The sequence below is a fragment of the Scomber japonicus genome, chromosome 15 (genome assembly GCF_027409825.1).
Source record: "Scomber japonicus isolate fScoJap1 chromosome 15, fScoJap1.pri, whole genome shotgun sequence".
Taxonomy (NCBI): Eukaryota; Metazoa; Chordata; class Actinopteri; order Scombriformes; family Scombridae; genus Scomber; species Scomber japonicus.
Window position 1 is genome coordinate 11,528,116 of NC_070592.1, and position 18,112 is coordinate 11,546,227.

The 18,112-nt window shown below is 38.8% G+C and overlaps 2 protein-coding genes across 2 annotated transcripts; both read right to left on the reverse strand.

Annotated features, from left to right (window-relative positions):
- Positions 1–8,619: 8,619 nt before the first annotated feature.
- On the reverse strand, positions 8,620–12,504 carry apoea (apolipoprotein Ea). Its single transcript, XM_053333955.1, has 5 exons — positions 12,412–12,504; positions 11,540–11,602; positions 11,281–11,431; positions 9,654–9,941; positions 8,620–9,063 (listed from the first exon to the last, which is right to left on the reverse strand). Exons 2-5 carry the CDS (start codon positions 11,580–11,582, stop codon positions 8,760–8,762), a joined length of 786 nt encoding a protein of 261 aa, XP_053189930.1. The 5' UTR covers positions 11,583–11,602; positions 12,412–12,504; the 3' UTR covers positions 8,620–8,759.
- A 2,390-nt stretch (positions 12,505–14,894) lies between these two features.
- apoa4a (apolipoprotein A-IV a) lies at positions 14,895–15,856 on the reverse strand. The gene is made up of 3 exons (XM_053333957.1): positions 15,817–15,856; positions 15,562–15,712; positions 14,895–15,476 (listed from the first exon to the last, which is right to left on the reverse strand). Exons 1-3 carry the CDS (start codon positions 15,854–15,856, stop codon positions 14,897–14,899), a joined length of 771 nt encoding a protein of 256 aa, XP_053189932.1. The 3' UTR covers positions 14,895–14,896.
- Between the last annotated feature and the right edge of the window lie 2,256 nt (positions 15,857–18,112).

Genomic DNA, 18,112 nt, shown 5'->3' on the forward strand with positions numbered 1-18,112 from the left:
GGTCCTTGGCGTGGTTCAAAGGGGTCCCCAGCAAAAAGAGGAATAATTAATTTTCACTTGAATTCTGTCTATAAGTAACACTAACAGCATGTATGACTGTTTGGGTTTCATACACTTCATGTTATAAAACACCTAAAAGCAAAATTCTGATTAGATGGGGGTCTGTGGTCCAGTTTGTGTCAATTTAGGGGTCCTTAGAAAAAGTTTGAGAACCACCGTCTCAGCTGATACACTGTTCATGTGTGACATTAATATTATGACATTATTAAGTGATCATTTTTTATGCTTAATAAGGTTTCTTCTTTTAACGAGGTGGATTTACTTGTAAAACCCCTTTTTAACAACAGTTCAAACAGCAGTTCAAAGTGATTTATGATACACCAACATGATATAAAATAAACCCAAGACAATATATGATGACAAATTAGCTAACCTGAAATAAATGATGCCACTTCTATCAGATTATTAGCAGTATAATCAGTGGTTTCATTTTCATCCATTTCTCTCTTAAACTTTAAAACATTAAACATATGAATTTGATATGGAACATCAAAATAGATTTATGAAAAGTATTCTGGGGGCATTTATGTCTTCATTACATAGCAAATACAGAAGTGACAGGAGATGCTGCTTCACCCAACCACAACCCAGAGCATCATGCACAACCAGTTCAGTTAAACATTTGAGTGCAATGTAATTAGTGCTATATGATTACATATAACAGATATAAGGCAACATTTCTGATATTGTGATATTGGGCTGTACAAATAAAATTGATATGACCAGGATGTTTAGCCTTAAATAGGAAATGTGGAAAACTTAATTTTTTAAAACCTAAAAATCAGATTAAATAAACATGTTGGAAGCAATTCAGACATCAGCAACCAGAATAATTCTTTTGCATCTTCATGCGAATGGAGTAGACTAAACTTTTTCTTAAAGGGTTTTATGAAAGCATTGATTTGTTTTTAGTGCAAATATGCATTCCCTTCTGTTTTATTCTCTGATATCAGATGGATGTCCTGTCCTATAATCTTTAGACGTCTTGATGGAGCGATGTGATGAAAGCAGCTGGTTGGACATCTCTTATGTTGAGACAGTAAATGACTCATGTGAAAAGACTCAAGATGGAGGGCAGAGACGACTGCATCACTTCCACAGTCCACAAGGTTTTCTCAAATCCTGTTTAGAGAACTACTGACGGAGAGGTGAGTTGAGTTTGAACATTGGTAATATTGCATTAAATGTTTTTGTTTTAAATACGCTGATTTACCTTTTGTGTTTGATTTTTTTCATTTTATTTAATTACAGAATGAATTGCATGGAGATTACAGAAACACTGCCCAACACTATGGCTGAAGAGGTGCCTAATATGGTGCAACCTGCAGCTGATTTACTGCAAAACATTGGAGATTCTCATCCAGCCTCCCTGATGGATGCTCAAACACAAAACATAGACTCTACAGATGAAGCTGTCAGGGGTGATGATGATGATGGGAAAGCAACTGCTCCTGGCAAAGACACTGAAAGACAATCTGTAAACAACAAAGTTGGTGTAACAGCATCCTGTCAGACTCCACCAATAGTAGAGAGCAAGGAGGAGAAGTCACTGTATCACTCAGTTCTTCGTCAAATGCAGCAGCAGCAGAAACTTAAAGGTGGACGACGAGTCAAAAAGAAAACCCTCATGAAAATGGCCAAACTGTTTGTAATTGCCAAAGAATGGGATTCAGAGATGATTGAAACATCAGAGGTAAAATATTCAAATGGACCTTTATCAGAACATGGAGCATCAGTCTTAAACCAAAGAGAGGAAACACCCACATCTTCAATTACATCTCAAAAGAATACAGTTAAAACAAAATCTCCCAATGTCAGAAGGAGTGCTTATAATGAAGAAACTTTCCTCCCAGCTATCTCAGCAGACTCAACATCTGCAGCTCAACTAGCAGCTCCACAAGTGACATTAAAGGAAAAAAGAAGAACACCTTCCACTCGCAAAAACCAAGCAGAAGAAGACTGTAGTGCATCCACACATTTGCATGATGTACCTGATTTGAACCGAGAAGTCTCAGCGGACTCTGAGTTAATAACGACACCAAAACAGCAAAAGAAATCAAGGAAAATTAGCTCTGTGACTTTCAAAGAAGACACAAAAATCCTATGTGATAACAGTGAAATGGCAGGAAGTGGCCCGGCAGTGATATCCAGTGTGGATGTGCAGGAAGTCAGAAAAGATTTCTTGGCGTCATATGTCTCTCAGAAGGATGAAAAAGTGTTGTGCACAACAGCTGCAGAAATACACATCAAGGATCCACCTGGAACAAAGTCGAAAGGGAAAGCTGGACGAACACCCAGAACAAAGGCGGTAATGTCCAAATCTAAACCGTTTATTCAGGAGGCAGAAACACCCGGTGACAGTGAAAAGAGCAACACAAACAAAGTAGACGTTCTGTCTTACCAGCAGCCATCTTTGTCTCAGGTTTCATCTAGAGGGAAAAACAAGAAGAAAGAGGTGATTCCTTGTGCCCCTAAGAGAAGATCGACTGAAAAGAAACACTCAAAGTTTAAGTCTGATGAAGCCATGGCTGTAACTCCTAAATCCATCATCAAAACAGAAGATGCGGCAGGTATTCCTCCTAAAGATGAGGTATTATTTCAAATTGAACACCAGGACTGCAGTGTGCAAGACATGGAGGTTAAAACTAGACATCCAAATACTTTAAAGAAAGTCGAGAAAAAGATCATTCGTACCTCTAAACCAAGATGCAAAAACAAAACAGCCGTGGTTAAAGAAACTACTAACATCTCAACCTCACAGCTTCAAAAAGCACAAAAGCACGCTGCTAACAGTACAAAATGCAAAGCAGAGCCTGTGAATGTACCTATATCTGTTTCATTTTCTGATCACAGTGCAATGAACCAATGCGTAGCTGCTGAATCCATAATGCAGGTGTCTGATATTAAGACTGAACCAGACTGTGAACCACCAACTCAGCCTTTAATTAAACTAACAACTTCAAAGAAGAGCAGACAACGAAAGAGGCCACTACAGAGACCGAAGAATACAGTAACTTTAAATACCCCTATTAAAGAGGAGAGGGATTATTTTGATATTCAGGGAGGCACATTCAGTCAAGAACAACAGTTAGAAGAAGAAGATAAAGCTAGTGAGAAAACTGTGAATCCTGATCTAAATATTAATGATGAAATACAACCGGTAAATCAGCTGGATTTTCTTCCAGTGCATTTAAAAAAGGAATCAGATGAGAGACATACTTCACCCATGAAAACTCAACCCTGCAGGAAAAGGAAACTCCCAAGAAAACACAAAGATAACGAGCAGCTTATGTCCATCTGTGACAGTGAAGAAAAACTTCCATGTGGTGCTGAAATCAGTAATAAAGCAGAAGAGGATGTAGAAAATTCAAGATCATCAATAACTGGTAAAGATCTGGACACAGCTCACAAGTCGGTGAAGCAAACAGGAAGAAGGAAGACAGTTAAATTGGAGCCTGACGACACTTCTTTGGAAAACCTGCAAAGGAATGAAACAAAATGCAAGAAATTAAAGCAGAGAAAAGTGACATCGACCAGTTTAGGAGCCAATGGTTTGATGGAGGTAACGGCACAACCTGAAGAGAGTTTAATTAGTTATTTAAAACACATGAAAAGCTCACAGGTTTCAAAATGCAGGAGCAGAAGGAGTGTTAAAAAGGAGCCAGTGGTAGATGAGACAATGGTGAAAAACAGTAATATTTTAGATGAAGTTCTCACAAATCCACCGAATGAAAAGCCACATGATGGGAATATCACTGGAAATCAAGAAGAGACGCCGAATGTGCCGAAGGAGGAGGAGCTGATATCTGACAGAATAAAGGCAGCAAGGAGATGTCCAAAAGTTGCAGCGTTAATTGAGGAGAATGTAAAGATGACTGGTGACGTCCAAAGTGTTGAAAATGGGCTGACATCCCCATCTTTGCCTGAAAATGTAATCTCTAAAAGAAAGAGAGAAGGTCAAAGGTCTCTTGGAGGTCAGGCAAAACAAAGTCTAGAAATCATAGAAACAGAACCAAGTGAGAAAAGCATCACAACATGTGCAAAGAAGAGCCTACAAGGAAATCAAAGAGTGAGCCACAAACACAAGAAGAAATCCTCAGCAGCCGTGTTGTCAGAGGACACGTCAAAGGTGGAAGATCTGAAAAATGCCCTGACAGTTTGTTTTGAGGCACCAAAATCAGACTTGACATGGGGGGAAAATGTTAAGACAAAGGTGGCAACAAAGAAAAAGGTATTAATGGATCTACCAAACCAGGATCCTTGTGAGCAGCAACCTGAAAGTGATACAGGAGTGAACCACGAAATCTGCAACAAACCAAAGACGAGTTGCAAAAGTGGGAAAAGAAAAGCACCCACTAGGTCTGATAAAGCTCCAAAAGCTGTAAAACTGGAAGATGCAGTCTCCATTGATGACATAGCCGATATGGATTTAAATGCTGTTAAGCAAGAACATCATGAAAGCAAAATATCAGAGGCGGAGTCAACATTTCAGGACAGAATCAGCCTTGTGGAATCTGCTGTTAGTGCTGGAAGTACAATAATGACAACGATAAGGAAGAAACGAAGGAATAAAACTGTATGGTATCCCAGAAAGAAGCTAAAGCGAGCCCAGCGTCTTGCATCTTTTGATTCCTCTACGCCTCCTGTTTCAGTTCATCCCTGTAATTCTTTAACATATGATGAATTGATCAATCTTAAGGTAAAAGATGAAAATGACATTGTTACACAAAGAAACATTGTGCAGCCACTGAGCAGTGATCAAGCAGAAGAGATGACAGCCAACGCTAGAGTCGAACACTCCTCTGAACTTAAAAACTGTGACCCCCTACCTCAAAAACTGAAACCACAAAAACCCCTCAAATGCTTATTTTGTGGTCGCTCATTTCGACACATCTCAGCGTTCATAGTACACAAACGCATCCACACGGGAGAAAAACCTTACAGATGCACGACGTGTGGCAAGAGATTTGCTCACATTTCTCAACTCAACCAGCACTCAAAACTCCACACTGAGTCCCCTGCAGTGTGTTGCCCATGTTGTGACCAGAAATTTAAGAGTAAAGATGAACTGATTGTTCATTTTTTGACTCATGTGAAGGACATTAAGAGCTCCACTTTGACTGAAGACACACACAACCAGCAGGAGAGTGATTGTCTTGAGTCTCCGGTCACTTCCAGCCACAATAAGCCTTTCAGGTGTTCAGTTTGTTGTAAAGAGTTTATCAGCAGAGCAACGTTTAAGATGCACAGACGAACACATGATGGAAAGCCACACACCTGCTCTGTCTGTGGGAAAAAGTTTCGTAAGCCTTCAAGTCTGAGCGTTCATGAAAAGACTCACTGGCCTGTAAAACCGTATTCTTGCTCTGTGTGTTGTAAAGGTTTCGTCAAGCTGCAGGAGCTTAAACGTCACTCTGAGATGCATTCAGGGGTCGCTCCTTTCTCCTGTGCCAGATGTGAAAAAGCCTTCCAGAGCTTTGCTTTGTTACGCTCGCATCAAATGTCTGAAGTTTGCTCTGAGAAAGAAGACTCCACTGAGGGAAATCAGGTTGATATCGAGGGTTTCTTGGTTTCTCAGGGTGTTGAAGGACAGATCATGACCCCTGTGTTTTTTAAATGTCCTATATGTAAGCAGCTTCACCGTCACTGGTGCCAGCATATTCTGCATTTAAGAACACACAGTGGAAGCAAGTCTTACACTTGTGAGACATGCGGACAAGAGTACAAGCTTGCGTCTGATTTGAGAAGTCACTGCACTGTTTGCTGCAGAGTAAGTGGAGAGGAGAGGGCATGTAGATCCTCTATGTCTGAGATCTGGAAGGAACCAGAAGCTCTGCAGAGTCAGACGAGTGAAGCTTCAGATGAGGATCAGAAGGGTCAAACATCCTTCTCACCTCAAGTGGAAGCAGGTGAAAAAGAGTTCACAGACATACAATCACCACCACCACCATCGCCAAGCAACTCAAGCCCCTCCGTAAATGATGACTTTGACATCGGCGTTCCAGCTCCGGATCCTGTTGGTGAGCTTTCTGGTGCAGGAAATGATCAAACAACTCAAAAGCCCTCCAGACTTCACCTAATTCAGAGGTATTGTGGCAGATACTCTTGTGGGCGCTGTGGAAAGTCTTTTAAAAGTTGGAACAAGCTGTGGCTGCATCAGCATTCACACCGACAAACAGTCCGACCTTTCTGCTGCAGCCAGTGTGATCTGGAGTTTCGCTTCCTGGGTTCGTACATCGATCACCTACAGGAACACGCAGCCCAGATGCCTTACATGTGTCCTTTATGTACTGACACCTTCTCCAGTGGAGAAAACTTGAGTGTCCACATCTTTGAATGTCACAAACAGGACGACAGTATGAAATGTAGCACATGTGGAAAGAGTTTTTCCACCCTGAGACACTTGAAGAAACACAAGCTGCTACATAAAGGGGCCAGCTCACATTTCTGCCTCCCTTGTAACGTCTCATTCTCACATATCAGTGCCTTAAGGACTCACCTGAAGACTCACAAGACACGTCTAATGGTGCCTCAGCCTGCAGGGTTTGTCGAGCCACTTTTATTTCCATATCACTGCAGGAAATGCACATCCAAGTTCTCGAGCACAGATCTCCTCCAGGCGCATCAGGTTTGCCATTTCTCTGCGGAAGAAAAGCAGGAAAGCCCTTCAGAGAGCGTCACCTCTTGTATTCCTAGCAGAGCCCCACAAGACACACAACAGGGGGCCGTTTCATCACAGCGTAAACGTCTTCCAGTGAGCAATAAAAAATATCTGTTCAGGTACCCTCACCCAGACCGCCTTTATGTCGTACCTGTCATCTCCTCGGAGACACCCGTTGTCATTTCAGATACAGAAGAGGAACAGCAGCAATTTCAAAGTCCATCCACCACTACACCTGCCAGCGACACGTCATCCTCTTTTCCTGGAGGACAACCAGCTCCAGATATCTCAAATATACCTCAGTCCTCATCTGTTCCCATCATCAGAGACATGGATGAACATTTCACAGGCAGCTCACATCAGCAACCTCAGGATTATTCAATTATACCTCCAAACCACCAAGATCATTATCAGGATGCATGTGGGCATTCGAGCGATACGAGTGACAGCGACAGCGACTCATCTGACAGCGACTCATCTGACAGCCACTCATCTGACAGCCACTCATCTGACAGCCACTCATCTGAACTTGACAACGAGTCTGTAGACAAAATCCACTCCTGTACAATTTGCACGGAAACATTTACAGATATCTCAAAGCTGCATGGACATTACATAGATCACACCAGGGGGATGTAGAAGTAGAAGTAGAAGTGTTGGGCAGAGTTTCAGAGACATGAATGCTTTCAATAACTCCATAAAGAATGTAAGTTTTTATTGATGTAGTTCTGTCTGCAGTTATTCCTTTATTGAGGCTGTGTAACTTTTATTTGAATAACTTGTAACAATCAAAGATTTGTGACAAAGTCTGTTACTGCTGTGAAGATTTTAGAGATGATTCTGCTACTGAATCACAAAGTTTACTGTTTTTTACTTTAGTCAGTTTATAGTATTTACTGTTCACACCTTTTCTACCTGTTGGCGTGATGCTTTACTGTTTGGAGTATATTTGATGCACATACTGTATATGTAGAGCAGTTTTATTTCGTGTGTACATTTTTGACATTTTATTATTTGTAGACATTGCCAGTCAGGTTGTAGTCTGATGATTAAACCTCATCTGTGTTTGATTTGTTCATTTCAATTGAGATTCTTTTTTAACTTTGTCAGCATCTCAGTGTTTTTTGGTGTCTTATACTTGAATGTGGTCATCAACTGAACACCCATAAACCATAAATGTAAAATATTTCTGTGAGGCTGTCGATCTGTAAAAAACAAATTTTTATTGATCTGTGAAAATCTTTTGTAATATAATAGCTTTTCAGTAAAAATGGATGCAATTGTGAGTTTGCTTTGGTTGAATTTTTTTAACTTGTGTCATATATCTTATCATTGTGTGAAATTTTATCTATTTACGTATATTTACAATATAAGTTTTTGTATTGTATTATTGCATTTAAAAAATAATCTAATGAAAAAACTTAAATAAAAAATATAGGTGTTTGTCCAAATCACAATTTTCCTACATGTAGTGACTTTAATAAGTTAATGTTTGTAAATAATTGAAGCAATTCAGTCAATATCACTTACAAACAAGTGTGTAAATGTACTGTTTGAGCACATAAATAATAATCAATGATTTCCTGGGGACATAATCTGCTGTTTTCTGCTTCAGTGCCTCAAATGACCAGTGGTGGCTGCAAAAAGCCATCTTTAGAGCCAGAGTTTAGTTTATCTGTTCTGGGCTAGTAAAAACATGGCAGGCTCTTCATCTATAGACATAGAGGGCTCATTATATTGTAACGATAACACAACAGGTTATTATACACTAATTAAAACATACTTATAAATATTACAATTCTGCCAAGCCAGGTCTGCCAACTGCAAACTTCACCTTTACGTGTTGAAATCCAACTCAAAATATAGGCATTGGTGGATATAAATAAAGAACTCCCCTCTTTTTCACTTTTTCACTGAGCATCTTTATTCATGAACCTTTTGAAAACTCTTTACAAACAAGCTTGATGGATACAGAATGGATAAGCTGAAGGGAGGGAGGGAGGGAGGGATGGATTATCAGACAGTCCAGACACTTTCTTTAGTTGTCACTGAACATGGAGGTCAGAGGCTGAAACCAGATGCGAAGCTCTTCCATCTTCTCCTCCATGGTGGAGCGCAGGCCCTCGGCGGTTTCCTCCAAGCCCTCCTTGATGTCTTCAGTCTTGGACTCAATCTTCTCCTTGATGGTCTCCATCTGTGTCTTCAGCATGCCGTTCAGGGTGGTGACCTTGGCCTGAGCATTGTCACGGACCTGAGCGAAGTATGGGTCAAGACGTGTCTTCATCTCCTCCATGTTGTCGGAGGTGCGGGACTGAAGTTCCACAACGTAATCAGCTACTTGTCTGAAAAGAAGAACAGAACAGTTTATATTGAGTACAAAATAACATCTGTTTATCACTTTACCTCAGCATTTAGTATGTTGTAACGAAAGTGTGATCAGGCCTGTGCTTAAATCATATTTTGGTCTTTATTTCAATATTTCCATTTGATGCCTCTTCACACTTCTACCACAATTCAGAGAGAAAAATCATTTTGGCCTAATCACTGCATTCATTTCTCAGCTATAGTTGCTTTACAAGTTCATATTTTAAAAAACAACCCCATGATCAGCTTATATAATGTTGCAAATATGTAGATTAAACTATCCGACAGTATAGAAAATACATTGAGATTGCATTAGTTCTCCATCAGCCTTTGTTAAGATGACAACTCATGAATATATAGAATATTTGTCTCATAAAAGTAACACTGGGGGAAAAAATGCATTTAGTTAAAAGCTTTTTTGTGTTAGATTTGTGCAGATGAGTGTTAAATATATGAGAAAGCACCTGCAAAATCACCCTGTTCTTAATCTTTCTGATAAGTTCCCCAAATAAAACTCAATAAAGCAATCAAATGTCTTTTAAAGTTAGTAAGAATTGACTGCACTCACCTCTTGATCTCTGCGGTGTCCTTGTTGAGGCGTTTCTTCATCTTGCGGGTGTAGGCGCTGACTCTCGTCCTGACGTCATCGACATTCTGCTCCATCATGGTCTGCAGCTCCTCGCCATACTTCTGCATCTGGTCCTTGGCATCTCTCATGTGGTCGCGGAGATTGTCACCCATTTTCTGCAGGTCTTTGCCCAGACGGTCTGCGGATTCCTGAGCAAGGGGGGCCAGCTTAGACTGCACATCGTCCTTGTACATGGCCAGCTCTGACATGCTGTCTTGGATCAGGGTACTGATGGAGGGTGAGAAAGATGAGTTTAAAGACCTTATTGGTGTGTTATAAGTTCCCCTCCACTCACAAAATGTGTTTATTGTCACTTTAATTAAAAGTTTTCACATTTATCCAAATAATCAATGTAGAAATCAAAAATCTATGAGCAGCAAAGACTAAATCAATGAAAAGCCTAAAGAGGTAAAAACTCCAGCAACACTAGAAGTATATACAACAACTTTATGGTATCATAGACTATTGTAGTGACTATTGTAGACTATTTTTTCTTCTCTGAAAGCAGGTAAAGTTGTGCCAGAAACCTCTAATCTGCTTTAATGTACGTAAGTAAAAGGGGGCTTCACACTGTAGTGAACCTCAGGCCTCAGTCAGCAGCTCTCTACATATCTCACCTCACTGCAACAGGCTGATTAGCCTCCTCACACTCAGCTGATGTCTAACTGCATTTTGTTTTATGCTGATTATTACTTTTTTTTCTCTCAGTGCAATAAACTGGAATCAGTCTGATAAGAACAGAAAGGTTCAGATAAACAATTAATAGTTAAAGAGTTAAAAGTGCTGTGAGAAGTACATTGACTCAAGTACTTTACATATGCTTTACCTGTTCATTCTATGTTGCTTGATACTTCTTGATCTTATCATAATGTTATTTTATGTCAAATTTAATTTAAAAAGTAACTAAAGCTGTCAGATAAATGTATTGAAGTAAAAAATACAATATTTCCTTCTGAAATGTGGTGGGGTGGAAGTTTAAATACTTGTGTACAGTCTCTTTTAGTAACTTTAATTTGACTACATGTAATGTGGAGTCTAGAAACCAAACAGCTGGCTTGCATTTGTGCAGGAGATTATCTAATATTGCTGCTTTTCAGGGAAAGTTTGTATTTTTTTGTTAAAGTTTGATGCAGAAATTTCATTTGGGCAAAAATAACATCTAATTTAATAGAAATTGGATTGCATTGTCTTTTGCAGAGTCTTTTGCCCCAAAAGATCAGATGATTTAATTTATGTACCCTGTTTTGAACCAGTTCACCCCCATTGGACTTTGGATTTTGTTGGTTTTAAACACACCAGGTAAACAAAAGTGAGTGCAGTGACCCTTCATTATATCTGACTATATTTAAAATTGCTTGGGCAGTTGGGCATCTTAAAAAATGAATAATATTACAAATAATTGTGAAGAATCTGGTCTGTAGACTCAATTATAAGCAGGTCTGTCAGTTTACAGCTCATAAAGTCTATCATGTATTAATATCATTGTAAGGTCATTTAAGGTCACATTTATGTAAGTCAGATGCAGACATTATAACTAAAATCACCAGGGTAATGTAAATGGACTCACTCCAGTTCTCTGCTGATGTGGGTGCTTCTGAAGTTCTGGACCAGGTCATTGGTCTTTGTGTTCAACTCTGTGAAATAATTCTTGAACTTGTCGACCGCGTCCTCCCAGGAGCTCGCCCACTCATCTTGAACAATGCTTCTGGCATGGCAGCCTGGTTTGAGAAGAAAAGAAAAAACATTTCAGAGTCTGAACCGAACTCACACTTTAAAATAAAACCAGAGTAGAAGTTTCTGGTGAGAGATTTTAACAGTGAGCTCACCTGAGATGACTGCCAGCGCAAGAATGACTGCAAAGACCTTCATGGTGATTAGACAGAGGACTTCTGCAATGATAAATGAGGATAAATCATCTCTCTATGTGCTTCCAAAAAGAGATGAGACACTTTTTCAAACACATTTGTCAAAAAGCGAAACTTATTAATTTACATATGTGTTAAAGCTGAAACAGTCAATTAATCAATTAGTCGATCCTCAGAAAATTAATCAGAAACTCTGCAAGTACATAATTCTGGATAGTGAAGCTCAAACTTCCAACTTAGGTAACTAAGTGGAACTGAGTGGAAGGAGACGTTAAGTATTATTAAATCAGAACATAAATAAAACATGAAAATGATTCTATCAGCAGCTGAGATTAAACCAATAAAACTCAAAGAAGTGGACTTAGGACTGTAGTCCACCTCAGGCCTGAACGTCCAGCAGAAAAGTAACATCTCAAATGTAACTATGTTACGCTTCTTTGCATCTTATATGATAACAAACTGAATTTTCTTAATTATTGGACCTTTGGTGACATAGAACATGACTTTTAAATATCTTAACAACTACAGGTTTCTGTAAATTGTGACGAGCATTTTTCTAACATCTTAACAGACAACAACTAAGCAGGAAAATAAGTTGCAGGTTTGTTTAAAAAACTTAAACTAAAAAAAAAAAAAGATTGATATAAAGTGATAAATGTCTAACTTTTAAAAGTAGCTCAGCAGAGATTTCTTTTTCTTTAAACTGCACACCTTTTTACAACAAATCATTTAAAATCATTTGACATGGTTATAATAAAATCTTAATAAAAGTAATGATTGAGAAGATCAGCCTTGAAAGAGGAGAACACAGGTAGAAAAAGTCAGTATCTCACCTCAGTGATCCTGATCTGTGACGTCTGTGAGACCGACTGAGCTTGTCACTCAGTATTTATACAGGTGAGCTGACTTTGATGTGATCCAATAAAATGTCAGAGGGATCACTGACCTGTGTCCGAAGTTCCTAGCACAAACTGTGTTGTTGTCATCTTTTATTGCAGTGTGTGTGTTATTTTGTCTCCACGTCGCGCACACAAAGTACACATTGAAGCACAGGTCAGAAATTAGGAGCAACCAAAATATCTAATCAGAGTGGGAATGGATTCAGACCTCAAATCAGAGTGTTTTCAGGACTTTTTCAGGACTCAGTGTGTGAAATGTGATTCTCTTCATTTCAAATGTAAAAATATGAAATCAGATAAACAGGAAAAGAAACTGATCCTAACTCTCAGCTTGTTTGTACTGTTTACAGAACAACAGGGAGAAATCCAAAGGTCTGTCATGGTGTGTTGGATCAGGTTCATAGTCTGCTTTAACAACTGCTGCCTGCATTTACACCACTTTTAAAAGATGGGAAACCTTCCAATAAGCTGCCTTCCACACTGATCAGGATAATCATTTATTACTTTATTGCCTTTTAAGCAATAGGCGTTTACTTTTGGCTTCACTTTTTGTACTAATATAGGCATTATAAATGTAGCATAATGACTGCTTTCAGTGCATGATTATGTTCATGAGAAATGTTTGTCTGTTTTCGACTGATGCAACATCAAAAATGAAACCTGGTTGTCAGGATCTGCTCAAAGGAGCCACATAAAGTTGTATTTACCTTAAGGCTTCATCTTAAAAATGGCCTTTTTATCTAATGAATTAATGAGTAATTTGACCTCATGAAGTATCAAAAGTTCAAAAATCACTCAAAGGTCACTGTGGGTTCTTCAGCAGAGATTAAAGGGAGACAGAGAGTTCAATTAAGCTGTTTATTTGATGAGCTGCACAAAATAACTTAGAAACAATATGTAACTTATACTGCAGCCTTTTCCCTCCAGCTCAGACGCTTCTGTCCAGCTCTCACTCAGACCAGCCACCACTGCAGAGATAAAGGAGAGCTTGATTAGTCAGCTCACCTGGTGCTGCTCCTGCTGAGCCAGCTCTGCTCAGCCTCTCTCTCCATGGCCACCTCCACAGTCACCAGTTAAGAAAAACTAAAGGGGAACACATGACTGAAGCAAAAAGTGTTTGAAGGACTAATGTTTACCTCAGTTCGAGGCCTTAAAAGCTGCGATTATATTTTATGCATCTCCAGCTGTTTCAATATTTTCAGTATCACAGTTGCATCATGATCATCATCATCATCATCATCATCATTAATCATCATTAATAATTATGCAATGGTACATTTTTGGGTGGTCAGCTGTGGCTCAGGAGGAAGGTTGTCCACTAGTCAGAATGTCAGTAGTTCGATTCCTACAGATGTTGAAGTAAGATACTGAACAACAAAATGCTTTTGATGATTGGCTATCAGTGTGTGTGTGTGTGTGTGTTTGTGTGTGTGTGTGTGTGTGTGTGTGTGTGTGTGTGTGGGGGGGGTGTGTGTGTGATAGAGCACTACATTGTACAGCACTATACAGTCACTGGCCACTTCATTAGGCACATCTGTGCAATATAATTCAATCCAGTACAACAACTCTTCCATAAATTCTACTTTTTTTGAAGTTAGTACATGTTCAGGTTTTGTTAACATTATCAAAAAAGGTGATAATTCTACTTTATGTTTATTATTGAGGTTGTATTAAGTTTTGGTGCTGTACTAAGGTGCATTATATTGACTGTTGTTTCTAATATGTTGCCCCTCTCATGTATGTTAATGGAGTGCACAAAATATTAGGAACACCATTCAATATAATGCATCCTAATACACCACCATCACTCACTATGAACCTCAACAATAAACATAAAGAAGCCAGTGAGTGTTTAAATTCAGCAGTTTACTACAATATGCTTACAATAATATGTTTAAAAAAAGGAAAAGAGTTAAAAGTGATATTAATTTTTTTTTTTTTTACAGTTTTCTGATACGTTTGTTGCTTGTGTGTTACTGCTCTGCCTTCCTGTGTTTAATGATTTATTTACAGAAATGTTGTTAATTTAATGTCACTTTTTTCTTTTGTCTTACTAATCTTGTCTTTTGTCACAATGATAGGGTTAAATATGCTTAAAAGACTGGGCAGTAATGTGTTGTACAAGAATTCATAGCAGCAAAATGCCGACAATTTTTTAACTAAAAGGGTCGTTTTTGTAATCCCTGATATGCATTTCCCATTTTAAAGAAGTTCCAAGACACAACAAAATACATTCAACCCATTTATTGTTTCTTAACGGATAAACACTTGCATTTGTAAACAGTCACACAATAGTGAGAATATTGACACAGTTCAGAAGTTTGCCTTTGAGAGCATCTGGGAGAATAAAAACATAGAAAATGAGGTATTGCACTTTTCAAGAGTCCCATTAACACCTGGTAGATGCAGGATGGCTTGATTACTGGGTCTTCTTGGTGAAGGATTCCCAGAGAGCAGCCAGCTGAGCCTGCAGGTCCTGAGCGCTGGTGTCCAGCTTGGCCTTCAGCTCCTCTCCGTAGGGGGTCAGGCTCTGCTGGAGCTCCTGGGTTTTCTGGGTCAGCTGGGTCTGGAAGTTCTGGGCCAGGGGCATCAAGCTCCTCTGAAACTCATCCAGGCGCTGCTCCATGTTCTCCTTAATCTCCTCAGTGTAGGGGACCATCTGGGCCTGCAGCTTGTTCACGTTCTTCTCCACCTGGGCCTTCAGCTCCTGGCTCTTCTGCAGCAGGACAGCCTTCAGGGCCTCTGGGTCCATGGACTCTGCGTAGGGGGCGGCCTCCTTCTTCAGCTCCTCAACCTGCCTCTGGAGGTCAGCCAACAGCTGCTCGCTGTAAGGCTGCAGGTTGCTGCTCACAGCGGTCAGATCCTTCTCCAGACGGGTCTTCAGCTGCTCGGCCTCCTTGGAGAACTGAGTCATGAGGTTCTGGGTCAGAGGGGCCACCTGAGTACGCAGAGTGTCGGTGAACTTGTTGACAGCGACGGTGCTCTCAGAAATGAGGGTGCTGCAGAGACAAAAGTAAAATGTAAGTCATGTAAACTTTTTCTTCTTCAAGCTGAAATGTATTAAGTTATTTAACAGAAACTTACTTGACATCTCTTCCAAGCTCAGACTGTCTGATCTGCTTCAGGGAGTCCTCAGCGGTCATGGTTGCCTTGGCAACATAGTCCCAAAATGCATCTTTCACCATGTCGACCTGGTGTTTGGGCTGGTTTTGCCACACAATGTTGGCATTGCAGCCTGATGAGAGAAAAGTGTTCGTAAATATATATATATACACACACACACACAAAAAAAACCTGCTCTGTGAATTTCTTTTGTGACAAATCATAAAACTTTCTTACCGGTGAAAACAGCGAGGACGAGCACCACGAGGACCTTCATGACTGACACTGCAGATGAAACAAAAAAAAGATGAAAATGTAACTTTTTATGTGTTTTTTTCTCCTATACTAAAAACTAACAGTCTCTTTGTGTCTTACCTGTGTGGAAGAGCTGGTGCTGTTCAGTCAGTGAGCTGCTGGAGACTGTGAGTGTTCCTGTGTTCATGTCTACGTTTATAAAGGCAGCTGAGCCGTAAGGAGGAGGCAGAGGAGTAAAGTCCAGCTCTGAGTGCCTTGCTGTCACTGCTGCTTCCACATCACAACAGCAGCGTAACAGAGACATTTTCTGACATCATCACTGCCTTCATCAACATGCCCATTGTGTAAATGTCATTTTACTCCTTTCAGATCGTGTCCAAAGCAAGTTTTTAGTTTTTAAATCAGTTATTATTTGTGGGAAGACATATTTTCTCTGTCCATTAGCAGGAAAAAGTACCACATTTCTACATTTTACTTTAAATTCCTCTATTTATCATGTATACACAGTTAATAAATGGTTTATAAAACACTATAATGTCGCAGATATAAGTGTTTATTCATGTATTACTAAAACTGTAACTGGATGCTGGTATATAAACAGATAATGAACAACAATATGGTAAAAACACAGTCTTAATTATATAAAATGTCTTTTATAAGAGGAGTAATATTTGCTGACAAACACTGTATATGAATAAACAGTGAAAATGTTCTTATATCTGCTTATAAAAAATGACAGTGTGTTATAAATGATATGATTTAAATGCCTGTGTTCTGCTTGTAAATGCTAAATAGAGGGACTGTTTGTTTTGTTGTGGAAACTGAAATTTCAACTTATATTTGTCTACATACGTATGCAATTTATATGATTAGCAGTGATGAAAGAAATGCTCAAATCACAGTAACATCTCTATGTAAAATACTACTTTACAAGTCAAAGTCTTCATGTAAAAGTATACAAGTATCGTCAGCAAATTGTATTTAAAGTAGCTCTTCATATACTGTATGTTATAGCATATTGTAGCTGAGCCACATAGTGTTCCACTTTTTATACTTTAGTGTTTTTGTAGTATTTGTGTCATGTCTTCTATATATTACATGTTTTTGTGCTGCTTGTATACCTTATCATAATCATAATTCCTGCTTTGGACCCTCCCCTGTAGCCCCACTTCAATTTTATCGTATTATCATGGAAATTTGCAGATATTCAACAGGTATCTTTAGGGTATTTTACAGAGCAGATGAAGCAATTTGTTTCAATTAGAAAAACTTAAGTTGGTTTAGTTGGTACGTCCCCACTCAAGTACTGTAGTTTCACATTTTGTTGTTAATTGGCAGGAATTCTTAATAAATTACACTCTTAACATCTCTGCAATTGACAGAAAATACTAAAATAATAAAAAGTTTTCAGTGTTTGTGTGTCAAACTACATGTTAGTACATTACATTCTTTCTTAATAACTCTATAATGAGCATATTTGTCAAATTACACAACCCTGTCAATGAAATGTTATAAGATTCACCAGTTACACAGCAGCTACTTTTAGGAAATTATTAATTATACATTTTTTAAATGGTAGAAATGTAGGAGACCCATATAATAACATTAAACTCATTACAGAATTTCAACAACTTAATATGCTAATATTATCATTTAACACATAAAATTACACACTAAAAAGTAAATATTTTCATAGAACTGTTGATTTGTACCAAACTGTCAAATACCTGTAAAATCAAGCTTTATGGATACAGAGGGTCTCTGAGAAAGAATACATAAGATTGTTATGTAATGAATGTAAGATATGGATTGTTACTTCTGTGTATCTCATGTGTAAACATAGTGACGAGTCGTGACACAGAAACCTCATCACTCACCTTTAGAAAGATTAGATAACGAGACTGTAACTATTTCACTCTGTTGCTTCATACAGATACTGAATTATTTCTGTATTGTTTCTATTGATTAATGTGAGTTAAGTTGCATATTGACATTTAAATATTCTTAACTTTATGAAGACAAACTATTTTCCTCAGCTATAAAAAAATAAATGTGAAACAAGTCAAATGTGAGCAGGACTTTGATCCAGCTGTGCCATCTGACCAGTAGATTATCTTTACCAAAGAATTTTAAGCTACCTTATACAGCAGTTCCCTCCTCACTAACTGATAAGAGGAGCTAAAGTCTCAGTTTCAGGAAAAACCTTTGATAAAACTCCCGCTGTTTTCAAATGACGCACTCAAGGACTTTGAAACAGGTTATAAAGAGATTTCATGGA

Bases quoted from the DNA above. Each gene is read 5' to 3' on its own strand.
- apoea (XM_053333955.1), bottom strand. From the start codon at position 11,582: ATGAAGGTCTTTGCAGTCATTCTTGCGCTGGCAGTCATCTCAG. The intron at 11,432-11,539 runs GTGAGCTCACTG...TTCTCAAACCAG, and splicing joins TGCGCTGGCAGTCATCTCAG to GCTGCCATGCCAGAAGCATT. The intron at 9,942-11,280 runs GTGAGTCCATTT...ACCCTCCATCAG, and splicing joins CACATCAGCAGAGAACTGGA to TACCCTGATCCAAGACAGCA.
- apoa4a (XM_053333957.1), bottom strand. From the start codon at position 15,856: ATGAAGGTCCTCGTGGTGCTCGTCCTCGCTGTTTTCACCG. The intron at 15,713-15,816 runs GTAAGAAAGTTT...TTCTCTCATCAG, and splicing joins CGTCCTCGCTGTTTTCACCG to GCTGCAATGCCAACATTGTG. The intron at 15,477-15,561 runs GTAAGTTTCTGT...TTGTCTCTGCAG, and splicing joins GAGCTTGGAAGAGATGTCAA to CACCCTCATTTCTGAGAGCA.